At 35.9% G+C, this 15,888-nt stretch overlaps 2 protein-coding genes across 5 annotated transcripts in view; one reads left to right on the top strand and one right to left on the bottom strand.

Moving 5' to 3' along the window:
* Positions 1-295: 295 nt before the first annotated feature.
* Positions 296-9,166, top strand: mRpL47 (mitochondrial ribosomal protein L47). The gene is made up of 6 exons (XM_045758829.2): positions 296-453; positions 1,815-1,964; positions 4,093-4,189; positions 4,780-4,897; positions 5,354-5,504; positions 8,240-9,166. The coding sequence occupies exons 1-6, from the start codon at positions 326-328 to the stop codon at positions 8,385-8,387; spliced, it is 792 nt and encodes a 263-aa protein (XP_045614785.2). The 5' UTR covers positions 296-325; the 3' UTR covers positions 8,388-9,166.
* Positions 9,167-11,493: 2,327 nt separating this feature from the next.
* The window catches only part of LOC123768375 (CRISP/Allergen/PR-1), a 112,255-nt gene continuing 107,860 nt past the window's right edge, over positions 11,494-15,888 (bottom strand). For all 4 annotated transcript variants that reach the window (XM_069336295.1, XM_045758830.2, XM_069336296.1 and 1 more), the window contains exons 4-8: positions 15,486-15,643; positions 15,133-15,234; positions 14,534-14,650; positions 13,898-14,011; positions 11,494-11,855 (exon numbers count right to left, since the gene is read on the bottom strand). In XM_069336295.1, the coding sequence (XP_069192396.1) occupies positions 11,643-11,855; positions 13,898-14,011; positions 14,534-14,650; positions 15,133-15,234; positions 15,486-15,643 (704 nt within the window). In that variant the 3' untranslated portion in view covers positions 11,494-11,642. The remainder of the gene's footprint in view (positions 11,856-13,897; positions 14,012-14,533; positions 14,651-15,132; positions 15,235-15,485; positions 15,644-15,888) is intronic.

Raw genomic sequence — 15,888 nt, 5'->3', positions numbered from 1 at the left:
TTAACATAGCAGGTTAAAACAGGAAGCACAACATGTAAGTGTTACAAGTGAGTTACAAGTGAACAAGTGGGATTATATATTATATAATCCCACTTGTATATATAATATATATAATATGTGTGTGTGCAGAAATAATATTAATAAAACAATTAACATCGTGTAGTGCACACTATATATCAAAATATATTACTTTGAAACCCATATCATTCACTAAAAAAGATTGGGCTACTCTTATTACAAATCCGCTACTTTTAGCCCGTCAGCTCGCTACTTTCTACAATTTAGATCTGGCATCCCTGTGCTGGGTGGCCTCAGTGTTGTAGTAATGGCGGCGGTGCGCAGGGCCTCGTCCGCCCTCACTACTACACTTCTTAAGCTCAACCGGCTACACGTCACATCTAGTCAGACGTTCACGCCTCCTCTGGCAGCCGTAACGACCACCAGTTGTTTCAAGTAAGAAACGACTCGTTCTCACTGTCTAATCACCTGCTGAAGGGGTTACTGGCATGAACCTGGTTTATTTATCTCTTTACTAACATGATTTTAGGTCTATCCTCTTTACTAACAATATTTTAGGTCTATATATATATATATATATATAATATATATATATATATATAATATATATATATATATATATATATATAATATATATATTATATATATATATAATTATATATATTATATAATATATATATTATATAATATATATATTATATAATATATATATTATATAATATATATATTATATAATATATATATTATATAATATATATATTATATAATATATATATTATATAATATATATATTATATAATATATATATTATATAATATATTATATAATATATATATTATATATATATTATATATATATTATATATATATTATATATATATATATATATATATATATATATATATATATATATATATATATATATATATATATATATATATATATATCATCTCATTGTCCCATTGTACAGGATATGGTTTGTCAATGAATTTTAAAACCTAAAGTTACCGAATATTAATCTAACCATACCTAATCCTTCCTATTGCAGCCTAACAAAATATATATGTAAATGTGTAAATATAAATATATAATTGAAAAAGAGTATAAAGAAGGGGGGGGGGGGAAATAAATAAGTTTTAAGAATACTAGATACAACTAAAATAAGTTTACATTCAGGAAAATATTGGTTGGGAAAGAGAGTTGTTGATTTATGAAGTTAAAATACAGGGCAGCATAAGGTATTGGATCACTCAATTATTTAAAGGTCAAGTTAGACATACTGTATACAGTATCTGAAAGTTTGGGTGGATATAAATAGGAGCTGCCTCATATGGGTCAATAAGCCTTCTACAGTTTCATTTATTCTTAAAAAAAAAAAAAGAGCTACTGTGTGTTTAAAATGTATGTATTGGTACATTGTTTTCAATTCTGGTAAGCCTACTATGCCATATAAACTAGGTCAGCCAAGGTTCTGGTATGTGATATTAGAAATATACAGTAGTAATAATGATGGAGAATTAACAGTGGTTTACTAAATTTAAATACCCAGCCACGTGGAGTGGACAGTAGAGCGATGGTCTCCCTTCATGCAGGTCGGTGTTCAATCCCCGACTGTCCTGTGGTTGGGCACCTTTATTTTCCTAAGTCCTATCCTAAATTTTACCTCATATCCCTTCCAAGTGCTTGATAGTCGTAAAGTTAGCATTTTCTTCTGATAATTACCTTGCCTTTATTTTGGTTTACTAAATCACTGCTGATGAAATATACATTTAATATAATTTTTTTTGTGGTGTTCAGGACTTTCATCCATACTTCTGGTTGCTGTAAGGGCTTGTCAGAGTTCTTTGATGATGAGAAGAACTGGGGAGAGTCGGTAGTTAAGGTTGGCCGTGCTTGGAAATTAGAAGAACTGCGAATCAAGAGCAATGAAGATCTTCATAAGTTGTGGTATGTATGATATTAATGAACAAAGTTAATTCAGTCATTGTCCAGGCTGAAAGTTATGATGCTTATGTCATATCATATATATGATATGAGGAGCAAAACATCTTAATGGAGATGTTTTGTTCCTCATCAGGGGATTAGTCACAATAAAAGTGTTTCCATGAGGTATGGACACCACACCTTTCACTCAAGTTCTTTGATCTCCTCCCCCTTCCCCCACCCTTTCTTGCTGCTTGGTACGAAGTTTTCAAGAAGAAAGAAAGGTCAATTGTTGCTCACAGAAAAGAAAATTGAAATGTTAATGTTGATCATTTTGCAGCAGAACCTGACCAGACTATGGAAATGCTCAAAACTACTTATTGTAGATGTTGTGAATGCCCTGTGAGGGATAATGACGATATACTTCAACATGAAAATTGTGACGGATGGGATAACAATGATTGTAAGGATAAACAAGGCTACAGTATGAGCTCACTTATTCAAAGCCCGCTTATACGAATATTTGGATTATCCAGCTAAAATCACAGCCAGATATTTATCTGGCTGTGATATCTGGTTATTATTTATCCAAATAGCAATTCAGAAAACCAGAGGTTTTGCCAGATAGTGCAGACTGGCATAGATTCTAAATCAAGTTATGATAAGTTTCTGCCAAACCTCACCATATCCAAACAGAGATCTGGAAAACTGGAGAGTGTGCAGGACACACCACACAGCCATTGGGCCATACCATATTAATCCCATAGAGCCATGGTTCGATGCATGGGGTATGAGAGGTGCTGAGGTAGGTGGCCTCTATACTATATTTAGGGTAAATGTAGTCCAGAGCTAAGGAGACTAATACACACTAAAGTTGATTTTCTATCTACAGAGTATTGTGAATAAATGCATCAGGGGTACAGTCATATTGGAAACGATTGTATGAAAAAGAAGTAAAAATAAAAAATTCAACCCAACATGTGGCATTTGTTTGCTACAGCATTTAACAACCTTGTATCCTTCTGACTTTAAGAAATGTTACCATTGTTCTAAGAGTAGTACTGTATATCTGAAATGCATGATCACACTGTTGATGATAAAACATGTCAGTTATAAAAAAGAAGAGGAGAGAACAGCTACACTTACTGATCATGGCTATTGACAATGTAATTAAATGTGGCATGATAAATATTCAATCTTTGCAAAACCAAACAGTTTTACTGCATCCTATTCTTCAGTTATCTGTGAATTTGTTCCATTGACACTTTTTACCATCACCCCAGACCTGTGCGTAAAGAGGGCCGACCAGCCAGACAGCCAGCCAAAACCCACCTGCCCACCATCCATCCTGTTGCTCTCCCAAATATGACTTAAAAAGTTACCAACATTTTAAGCCCCCAGATATAACGATCTGGGTACAGCCCCATATAGGCTATATATTCATATGCTAGCTGTTCTTAACTCTTATACAGTACTAACATTCCTTCCTTTCATTACAGTATAGTACTGTACTACTTTATTCACCTTGCCTGTCACTCTTCCACTCATAATTTTTTCTTAATTCTCCTTCCACACTCCCATTTTTATCTGACACTCCTCCCAAGTAATTAAAACTTGTGCTTATTCCAGTACCTCTTCCTCCAATTTATACAGTTCAAATTTCTACATCTTGCCACTCTACCGATTTACAAAATCCCATTTCATTTTCAAGTAAAATTACGTTACTTTTTGCCTACATTAACGTTTAACTTTCTTCATTTGCACACAATCCATTGTTGATGTAAATACAGAGCCCTGAAGTGCACCACTAATGATATTCATAAATTGTGCCGATCCTTTTGGGAAAGAGGAAGCACCATCGAGCTCAAACTGGAATGAAATCCATTGATGAGGTTTCTCTCACATGGGTTTCCTCTCAAAACCTCTCAGGTTTTGCTTCTGTACCAATATTCAACCTAGGTCAAAGTTCCCATTATCCAACCAGCTGTTTTGTCATTACATGGGACATTAGTACTGTCCAGCATTTGGACAAGATTTTTAATTTGATTATCCTGCAGAATTAAAGTATTGATGGAGGAAGTAAAACATCAAAGATATACTATAGATAGATGTGATTAATGTATTTGATGACGGTGTTTATCTGCTCAATCAGGTATGTGCTCCTGAAGGAGAAAAACATGTTGCTAACAATGGAACATGCTGCACTTGAGGAGCACAAACTTTTTCCCAGTCCTGAAAGAATTGATAAGGTATGTATGATATAATTCTTATCCAGAAAGATTATTCATAAAAGAATAACTATTTAGATTGTTACAAAAGTTCTTTAATGTTAAAAAGAGAACAAGATGTATAAAAAAAATATTACCATGATTAGGTATGGGGCAAAAAAAAAACAAAAGGGATTTACCATAAACCAAAATAATTCCAAATGAATCACAGTAGCTTAATACATTGATGGGCTGTTACATTCTATATTCACGGGTCCTCGGGTAGGTCAGGTTCAAGCAATTTAGTACAGTATTGTAAAAAAAAATTGTGATGTGACACAGTACTTAAGAGGATGGGCTGCATGACTAGCCGTTGCTAACAGGTTCTTCTACTCTGACCAGACTGCCTTATACTGTATAATACTATAAAAAGTTGCATTCTCTATTTATAAACATAATTTGTTTTAATAGAATCTTAAATATTGTGTATGTATGCAGTGTGAAAACACTAATTTTTTTCCAAATCCGAATCTTGATTAACTGCTTCTGAGGATATATCTTTTGCTTAATGAGGCCTTTTTTTTTTTTTAATATAGTCCTGCCACCATTGTTTTATGAATTTATTATTTCAGGTCGAGGAAAGTATGAAAAATTTGGAGGATGTAGTGCGGGAGAGAGATCGTGCATATTGGCTGTTAGAAACTGGCGAGACAGGAGAAAGACCCAGTGCTGTGGTTCACGATGCTCTTGGTAAAGACTGTTTATTTAGTATTATCCAGATTATACAGTACCTACCGTGTCATAAATTGGGTTCAATAGCATTTATGTCTGAACTTATCTGGAACCCAACAAATAACTGATGGGATTATAGTCTTAAATAATAATCAGGATACAGTACTCAAATAACTACAGTATTCCTTGGTTAAATTCATGTAATTTAGGCTGTACAAGGTGGTAAAAGATAATGCATGTAGTTAACCCTTTGGCTGTGGTAAGTGGTAGTGAGGCTTTACTTTACAAAAATGTAAAGCATCAATTAAGTACAATTTTTGCACAGCTGGAGAGAGCATATTTTTTTTTTTGCCTTGTGTGGAGTTAAAGCTGAAACATAGGTGTCGCAGCCAGAGGGTTAATTAAGTATCCATTACGAGCGTAGAACCTTTGCCAGTCTTCATGCTTTTACAGGTATTTGTAAATTTTAAACAGGTCGTGTTGTTCGAAAGGAGTTTGATGAACATCCCATTCCTGAATGGATGCAACCCAAGACAAATGAAGTTGAAAGCAAAAAGGGTGATATATGGAGGTTTCAAAGGCTTTTGAAGGAGAAGGAATTTGTGGAGAGGAGAAAAACTTTGAGGTGAGTTGTTAAATATTACATTTTGGTTTAATGTTTTTGCTTAGTATTACATTTTTCAGCCTCAATATTGTGGTTTTATTATAAAACAAGATTTGTATTAAAGGTTCTGCCTAAAATGGTGTCTAATATAATTGAAAATATAATAGAAGATGATTTTTGGCATTTTCATGGGTGAGAGGAATCACTGACATGGAATCATTCCTACTTTGAGTTAAATCCCCAATTGCTTATAATTTGTAACATAATATATATTAACTAATAATCTATCAAAATCAAGGTTGGGATAAAAATGAGAAATGAAAGAAAACATTGAATGATTCTATGACAATGTCATAAGCCAGTGCACTGTATTAATTACATGTTGTAATGTAATGTGGGGGTTATGTGTAGGCTTGGGCTGAGTCCTGTTTTCAGGGCATGCTGTAACACTGGGTACCGAGGCCAAGAATCTCCTGCCTGTAATGATACTACTTAGTCACCTATCCCAATTGTGATCTAAGCATTTAAGGTTAGCTGAAGTAAACGTTTAAATGAAAACAGAAACAAATTAATACCTCATGAGGTGAAATTTAAATATAAACCTGATGAGCCAGAGAAATACAGGGATCTGTTTGCATCTCGTGAGTGGTAAACAAGTGGAATGAGTATGAACTAGAGGTGTTGGAAGCAACCAGCATTCACAGTCACAAGAGCAAGTATGACAGCACCGCAGTATCTGGAGATATAAATGCACCGGGTATAATAGCTGAGGCACTGTACAGCTGGATCTAACTCTAGAAATAGCTAAAAAATAAGAGCAAGTCCTTTTGTTGTGTTATCTAGATACCAAATGATAGACATGCAACACACTAACAAGCAAGCAAAAAGCACGCATACATTACTGATTAGGTTACTCACAAAATCTGCAACTATTCTACCTTCAGATCCTCAAATTCATACTTCATGCCTATTTCTACAAATATTTTTATGTAATTAATGTTATTTTTGAATGCTGTAGCATGTGTACACAAGCTTATATACTGTATATATAATAATTAATATATATAGCGTAGTAGTAGTCACAGGAGACTACGGAGTTGTACTCTGGTTGTCGGTCTGGAGTGGCCTCTCCAGGGTGCAGAGCCAGGGTTGATTGATACAGGGGAAAAGCTGTCACCCAAGCAGCAGGTCCCCCCCCCCTTCTCCACAGCGATGAAATTCTCCAATGGAAAGGCAAACCCCAATACGATTGGTTCCAGCGCCGTTGCAGGAACTGTCAGAACGAGGTCAAAGTGAATGTGTGCATACAGTACACTGTATATGCATGCATATACTGTATGTACAGTGGAACCTTGTTTCAATGAACCTCTGTTTGGTAAATCTCTGGTTGAATACACACTTTCCATGCTGATTTATTTACCCGATTCGATGAACAAGAAGGGAACTATCAGGATAAAGTGTCAAGCCATTATGACTAACACTTGGAAGGGATCAGGATAAGGATTTTGGATGCGACTGGGGGAGGAATGGTGTCAAGCCACTTGGACAGTCAGGATTGAACGCCAGTCTGCATGAAGTGAGACCATTGCTCTAATGTCTAGCCCAGATATGTATCAAAAAGTGACATAGTTTGATATACAGGCCTAAAATACAAGATATCAGAACTAGGGCTTTCATAGACATTTGATGAACAAGATCCAGAGGCTGTGTGGATTATCTTAGTCCCAAGATCTTGAGTTCACGGATTACACAAAATTGTCAAATTAGTGAACCCAATTTCTGAATGCTAGAAACACTCTTGCCATGTTTAATTTTTCTACCAGTTACTTAAAACAGAAATAGGTTTATGCTAAAAAGTAATAGAGCATTGTAGAAATGTTAATTCATGTAAACTGGCAGCACCTACCATAATGCATATACAAATTGTTTGGATATCTATAACTGAGAAAATGTCCAAACATTTTGAAACCAAATCATTGTTTTAACCCTACAAATAGCTTTGGAAAGGTGAAATTAGCATAAACATTTCATCTATCACTGATCAGGCAGCTGAAAAAAGGTTATTTACTTTGGATAAGAAAATAATATTTTTGCATTTCTGTGCAACAGTGCAATATGAGACTTTTATATACTGTATCAGTTTCTATTAGGGTTACATAAAAGGACCAGAACCGTTATAGTTTTCTTTGTACCAATTTTTGCTCTATTTTCTGCTTTTTATTTCATTTTGTTTTTTTTTTCTCCTTGCTGCAACTGATAGATAATTATGTACATGCCGGTCGGCCGAGCGGACAGCACGCTGGACTTGTGATCCTGTGGTCCTGGGTTCGATCCCAGGCGCCGGCGAGAAACATTGGGCAGAGTTTCTTTCACCCTATGCCCCTGTTACCTAGCAGTAAAATAGGTACCTGGGTGTTAGTCAGCTGTCACGGGCTGCTTCCTGGGGGTGGAGGCCTGGTCGAGGACCGGGCCGCGGGGACACTAAAGCCCCAAAATCATCTCAAGATAACCTCAAGAAGAAGATGCCTAAATAATATATAAAAAGTACATTTTCAATAATCTAGTAGGAAAGTAAAAAATAATTATTTCTTTTTACTTGCAGTACTGTATTGTAATTCTGTGTACACTACGAGCCTTTTTACAAAGTTGTAATTTCTTTAAATATTATGAAGTGTACATTTCATCATCAAATGTAATTAAATGTTCAAAATTAACTTACAAATTAAGATAATGTGGTTTTTCTTCTTTTTTTGCAGACTTATTCGCAACCACGTCTGTATGCTTTTGCGACGCTTCCCACATATGGATATGGACAAACTTCAGAAGCAATACCCAGAAGTGGATGTCCAAGCTCTGCGTAAACGAAAGTTTGCTCGGGGCCACCACGATCAAAATCAGGGTTGATATGTTTAGTTTTAAATTGTGATAATAGCTTCATCAAAAAGTTTCAGAGTAATAAATTACTTAAAACATATTTTCAGTTGTATATTATTATGATAATTGAATCATTGTATTATTTTGTTAAGATATGATGATCATTTCCTGATGAAAACAGTCATAGGCATGTACTTTAGGCATGAAAACAGAACCGTGCAGTACTATTCTCCCATCGAAGACCCATTTCTTTGACTACTTTTGCATTCTATCATGTGATGGTGACCAGAATATTTTTGAGTCTTCAATTCCACACTGAAACCACATTACAGTTTCTTGAAACTGTACAGTTAGTATTTACTTTTCTCCATTTATAATTTCTTTTGTTTCTGCTCTTGCATCTACCCATTTACATACATGGTAATGCTATATAAGTTTTCCTTTCAATTTTACTTTTCAGATTCAATTATAGCAAAAGTTGGCATGGTTAAAATTTCAATAGTACTAATGCAACAGCACTTAAGTTGGAAATTGTGATCGGTCAAATATGTTTTAAAGAGACTTGATATCGAGAATGACTTGTGACAATTTTTTTTTATCCTTGACATGAATTTGAGCAGAATTTAAAAAATGCATATTAAAAATATTGCATTGAAAACTTTAAACATAGGTTGTCTACATTTTAGTTGAAGTGGCCATTGCAAGGTACAGTATAGTGCATAAAGTAAATTATATCTTATCTTTTGTAAGATTAGCTTATTGACATTACTGTAAATATTTAACTTTTGAAATAAAAAGCTATTGCTATATATTTTGTCTTGTGTTGATACTTTTGGTGCCCTATTTATGTCCCCTTTGTTATGTCCATTCATTTACTTGTGCACCTCTATAGTGCCACCCTTTGCCTTTCCGGCAAATGTAATTTAAGCTTTGTTAAGAGTTGTTGATTTGTGGGAAAAATTACCGTGTAACGTGGTGAAGGTGGGGTCCCTCGATTGTTTCAAGCGTGGGTTGGACATATATATACGAGTTGGATTGGGTGGTTATAAATAGGAGCTGCCTTGTATGGGCTAATAGGCCTCCTGCAGTTACCTTTATTCTTATGTTGTTCTTATTGTTTGTGTACTATAACAGTAGCAAAATTGTTTCAAAGGAAAATATGAAGTTTATGGAAATATTGGTTAACTGATAATCTTATTGTGGGTGTACAGTTATCACTGAAGTTGAATAATCCCTTGCCTTTTGTCTAAGGAAGCAAACCGTTACACGGTTACCATTACACAGTAATTAATTCCACAAATCAACAACCCTGATAACAAAGCTTAAATTACATTTGCCCGAAGGGTGAAGAGTTAGGAGTGGCACTATAGAGGTGTACAAGTGAGGGGCCTGACAGCTGAGTGGACAGACCTTTCAGATTTGTAGTCCTGAGGTTCCGGGTTCGATCCCCGGTGGAGGCGGAAACAAATGGGCAGAGTTTCTTTGACCCTGATGCCCCTATTCACCTAGCAGTAAATAGGTATCTGAGAGTTAGACAGCTGCTATGGGTTGCTTCCTGGGGATGAGTAGCAAAAAAGGAGGCCTGGTCGAGGACCGAGCCCCGGGGACGCTAAGCCCCTAAATCACTGTAATAACTTCAAGATTGTCAGCTCAAAATTTGTTAATTTTTCTAATGCTCACATGTTAAAAAAAAATTCTCTTGGTGATACGTAAAATTTTATTGGTAGTACCACCAACAGCCTGTAAAAAAAAAGTTGTACAAATTTTTAACCAGAATATTGCAAATAATCATATTGTCTAATTGCCAATGGTGTGCCGATGCATAGCTGCAGAGACCAATGTTTGGTATATGTAAGAGCCACAAGGTGCAGGGTAACACCAGTATATACTTATGGCCTGTCTAGGTGGGTGCTCAAGGCAGAATTAAGAACAGCCAACAAGAAGTCCCCAGCATGTGGGTTGTGCACAGTGAGAAGGCATGTTTGATCCTTGCCAGAAGCTGCCTTCAGCATTGCTGAAACAATATACAGTTGTACCTCAGCTAACAAATTTAATCTGTTCCCAGAGACGGCTCTTAACCCGAAAATTCGTAAACTGAAACGATTTTCCCCATAAGAAATAATAGAAAATGAATTAATCCGTTCCAGGCTCCCCAAAAAATTAACTTCCAAGTAAATTTTATACCTAATTCACCCAAATTCTTCAGTACAAAAGTATGTACAAGTTATTACTTACCTTTACTGATGGCATATGGAAGACAGTGAGGAGGGGGGTGGGGGGAGGAGGAGAGATGTTACTGTTTGGAAGGCGAGTCCCCTTCCATTATAACATCAGGCAGTGATGACTTCTCTGGGGGTACACACACTGGCACGTTTTGTCTGCATACCACTAGGACCTGCTTGTGGCTCATTGCTTGCTTGTCTTACTAAGAAAATGCCTCAAGACACTTGTTTTTCCCTACATTTTACCATTTGTCTGTAGTAAGACATCACATTGTCATTTAAAAGGTCAATACTACAGCTTTATCTGGGCGAGTTTTTCAACAAAACTTTGCAGTTCTTCCCATACTTCACACATTTTCTTAATGAGTAAGGGACATCATCTACTACCTCTACTCAACTATTTTCTTAGGTTGAACCTTACCACTGACTTTCTTGGGACCCATGGCAAGATATATATAATAATTTCTTTTATGTTCAAATACCCAAAAATAAAAAATAAAAAACTGAAATTCTTTACAAAGAATTGAGGCACGATTGTCACTAGGCAAGAGCCACTGGTAAACTGAGGCACGATTGCCGTGCTGCCACGTGCTAGGTCAAGCGTATCAACAAACTCGTTTCCCAAGGCAAAGTTCGTAACCCAATTCAAATTTTCTTTAGAAATTGGGCTCGTAGCCCGAAAAGTTCGTAAAGAGTGGCATTCGTAAGCAGAGATGTCACTATATATATACAGTATAATGTATATTTAGTGAATGGGGGTTGGTTAGTACAAGTTGGAGCTGCATTGTATGGCTAACAGATATTCTACAGTTTCCTCTGTTTTATGTTAAAAACATGGGCCATGGGTCAGGTGCCACACTTCAAATTCAGAACAAGAAAACCCATACATATGCCTCGGGGATGATTATGAAACATTCTTATTTTCTTTTAAAATCTACATTTTTTTAATTCTCTGAAAATAATTTGTATTTCATATATGGAAAACTGTATGGTAAGTTCACAGAAATTGGCAAGTTTTATTTCAAAACAACTTGGACTTTTTGTCCAAGAGAGTGCATGGACATCACTTGCAAAGGCCACTGTAAGTAAGAGATACTCCACCAGGACACTGTGAAGCTGCTGGGCCCACTTTGTACATTGAATGTCCCAAAAAATTTCCAGCAGGGCCATAGTTGCATACATATGTCTTGCAGGAGTTGTAACTGAGTATGCCAAAGCTACAAGGACCATTATATACAGCACCACAACCGACTTCCTGTGTTTCTGCCCATACGAGCTGTAGAATGGAAGATACTGTAGTAGTGAAGTGGTTGCCTAGTAAACATGTGGCAGGGGAATAGGTGAAATTTAAAATAGAAAGTAAAAAAGTGCAGGTATTGTATGGGATATGACAAGTTGAAGTGATTACCTGTCAGTGACTACAGGGAATTGAGAGCTAGTTTTTGATACTTTAGATACCCCCCCCCCCACCTACTTGCCATTTATACTTGCTGCATTAATTATCTATGAACATCATTGTTTTCGTCATAATTTTTCTTAGTTTTGAATGAATTCGTCTTCAACAACCTCTTAAATTCATTCCACTTACTGACCACCTTTCCAGGGAATGAGAACTTCCTTACATCTCTTCAAATCCAGCTTCCACCTATCCAGCTTCCACCTATATCATCCCTTGCCCTACCTCATTAATTTAAATAAATAAGGGGGGTTGTGTGTATATAATGAGAAACAGTGTCAGAAAAAATCAGATTACTGTTATTACAGTGTAACTGAAGAGATCTAGAGAATGTTTGGAGGTTGTGCATGTATTATGGAGGAGGATACTGTGTGCAGAATTGAGGATGAAAAAGTGGATGTCTCCAATATTACTTGTGATTTGTAATGTATAGCAACATTTGTTGGAAAACTAGCATACTGTATTTGGGATGTTTTCATAAATTTTCTCAATCAGCTTGATAACAAGAGTGGGGTAGTCATTTAATATCACAGAATAGGGTTTGTAACATGTAAATTAATAATTTACAAATATGTGATCTTAATTTATTTAATAATTTTGAAATTGTATTATAATTCAAACTTGAAATTTGTAACCTAATGCTGCTCTTTTGTTTGTGTAATTACTTGAGTGTAGTTACCTGATCAACCAGGCTGTGACTCATACGTCAGGTTGCGAGCAGCCGCATCCAACAGCCTGGTTGACCAGTCCGGTAATGAGGAGGCCTGATCAAGGCCGGGGACGCTAAGCCCTGATATCATCTTGAGGTAACCTCAAGGGAGTTACAGGATGAGAGCTACGCTTGTGGTGTCCCATTTACTCAGTCCTCTTTGTTATGATGCTTTGAAACTATACTGACAGTTCTGGCATTCACAACCTTCTCACTTGTTCCAACAATCTACCACCGATTGCAAAAGATAAGTTTCTAATTGTTTTTGCACCTTTGTTTCCATAGCTTGAATCTGTGACCTCTTGTTCTTGAAGGTGCAGGTTTCAAGAAATCTTTTGTCAATTTTGTCAATTCCTGTTACTATTTTGTATGTAATGATCATATCATTATTTGTGTTTGTAAAACACTAACCAGTTATCTTTTAATGGTCAGATGCAACAGGAGAACTGATCATGTAAGTGATTTTATGCAATAGAAACTGTCTGGATAAGCAAGAAATTCCTGGTAGACCATAATTGGAGTGATAATGAACATAAGATAATCAAAATAATGTATTTTTTAAAAGTTAGTTTTTAATTTCAATGGCAAAATATGCCAACATGTCATCCAAAAATGATAGTTGTGTAGCAACTATTGGAGAAACATACAAAAGTAAACTGTTGTACAAAAAAAAAAAATCATAGCGGATATGAAAAGGAAGGTAACCAAACAAACTTTCCTAAGCCTAGTTTACTACATGTTCTAAATTAGGCCCAATCTGGCATATATTAGCCCTAGTTTTGATTACTTAAACCTAGGACAGGATAAGTTATGTTGTATAGGTACTTTTCCAGTTTTTAGCATGCCATTTGGAGCATTTCAAAGGTAGAGAACGTGAACCTATTTGGACAACAGTTTCTTTTTAATATGTTTAATAACATTTTTGTATGTTTAATAATTATTATAACTATTACCATTTTGGAGGAGGGGGTGAATATGCACAATAGTAGTTTAAATTATTTTCACTAATAAAAACCCAGTTTTAAAACCCACTAGCTAAAATAAAAAGTAGAAATGATCACATGAACTAGAAGGGGCTCGAGAAACTATTATACTGTTCCGAGTGGGAATCCACTACACTTAAAGTACACATTATGAGTATCGAACCACTTGCCTGCGTATAGTGACCAATGGGTCTGGGTAGATCCAGGGATTGGTATTTGTTCACCAGGGAATTTGGTACATCAACCACTTCATTGTAAAATGCCGAAATGGCAAAATTCCACTCCTGTTGAATGAGGCATACAGGAATGTATATTTAATAGTTTATTAATGATTTTTCAATTTATATACTGTAAGCTATTATTTTTTACAAATTACAATTTTAATTCAAAGTGTCTGACAAGGGACTGGGTAATCTTATTATAAAATTGATCCTATGTAATATAAGGCTATTGTTATAACAAGCCATCCTCTGGTCAGCATATACAGATACATGCAGTGTACAATAAATACAAACAATTTCTTTGTAAACTATTTTGTTATCTGCTTTAAAAAAATCACTTTGGGTACAGTAGGAGGTTGAAAAAAAGCTACAAAAAACACTCCTCCACAGTCACTGCTAGATAAGCACTGTAAAACCAACAGTGTACAGTACTCCAGTAAACTTCGTAGTGGTCATACTAGCCTCAACAGGAGTGACATTCTGTGGTTACTTCAGCTAAACCATATACACAAATCTTTAAACAATTTTGTGTAATCTTAGAACATATTCATACCTGCATCAGTGTTAACATGATGCCACACATACCTCACTGTCATTGAAGCCCCATGACCAATAGAGGTTCTGGCCGATGTAGTAGTCTTGGGTCAGCAACTGTCGGCACTCATGGCAGTCATGATCACTTGGGCAAGTGTTACTCCAAGCCTGAGGTACACAGGGCAAGGCACAGTGTCACAATGTTGATATTATTTCCTTCTAAACAAACAGGAGTCCCATTAGGTATATATAGTGTTCACTGCTTGTATGCTTTAAAAAATAATGTGAAACAGTAAGGTTAGAACCACATTTCAAATAGAGAATTTTAGAACTTATATGAATATGAAAAAATATAGAATTCAAATTATCTATAAAAGTGAACCAGTTAATTGTAGATGCACTTTTGTGTTTTAAACAAGACTAACCTGTAGAATAAGACAAAATAATAATCAGCCATGAAACTCATCATTAATAACCTAACTGTTCAACATTATCAATAAAGTTCCACTATACCAACATAAATAATTAGCAGGGATGCCTACCACTGGAAGCAATCACAATAGATGTACCACCAGAACCACTGGCATGAACCACACAACAGAAGTACTACAAGACACCTGAAAGGGACCATTGGGATGATCAATACTCGCCTGTGCCACCTGTGCCAACTCATCGCTCCATATCAACTCCTTCATGTTTGCTGCAGGAGGCTGAGGACCAGGGTTCCCTCGCTCTTCCTTCCCCCATGCCACCTGCAGGTCATAGGAGATGAAATACCTTGAATACTAGGCAAATTAAGTCATAAAACTATAACAATTGTGACAGAAAATCAAATTGCAGTGTCAAATTCAGCCTAAATTGTGTGAAATAGAAGACACTCCAGGGTGAAGAGATTATATTAAATTGGTGAAGAGATTATAAATATTGTTAGTGACAAATATTTATATTATTTCAACTAAAAGGAAATTTTTTTTTCTTCTAAGAACTGCAGTCTCATTGTTACCTTGGCTCTGTAGTGGTTGTGTGCTTGTAAAATCTTGGTTTTCTCTGCTTCAGTGACCCCTCTATGCTTGATTCCGCACGTGGTGTTCTTTTGCTTGCACATGGAGTGTTCTGGGGTGATTTTGGCGTATTTACACGCTCCGTTTACATGACCGGGGTCTGAAAAGAATTCACCATGTTTATTGTGAAGTTGATGGACTAGTGACCTCGATATATGGTTTCTGATTATTGAGGACAGGAAGGCTTATTACAGAGGTCTGCCTAGCCAAGGTCAAGGCTGTGTGGGGGTCATCTAACCAGTTACTGTTCAGAGCCATTGGTGTTTAACCAATTTAGGTACATAATCCTCACCATTCCAAATTTTAGTTTTGATATACTGGACCAGCATTATAATTATGGACATT

Source organism: Procambarus clarkii, chromosome 35, assembly GCF_040958095.1.
Source record: "Procambarus clarkii isolate CNS0578487 chromosome 35, FALCON_Pclarkii_2.0, whole genome shotgun sequence".
Lineage (NCBI taxonomy): Eukaryota > Metazoa > Arthropoda > Malacostraca > Decapoda > Cambaridae > Procambarus > Procambarus clarkii.
This window is presented reverse-complemented; position numbering and strand designations above follow the sequence as displayed.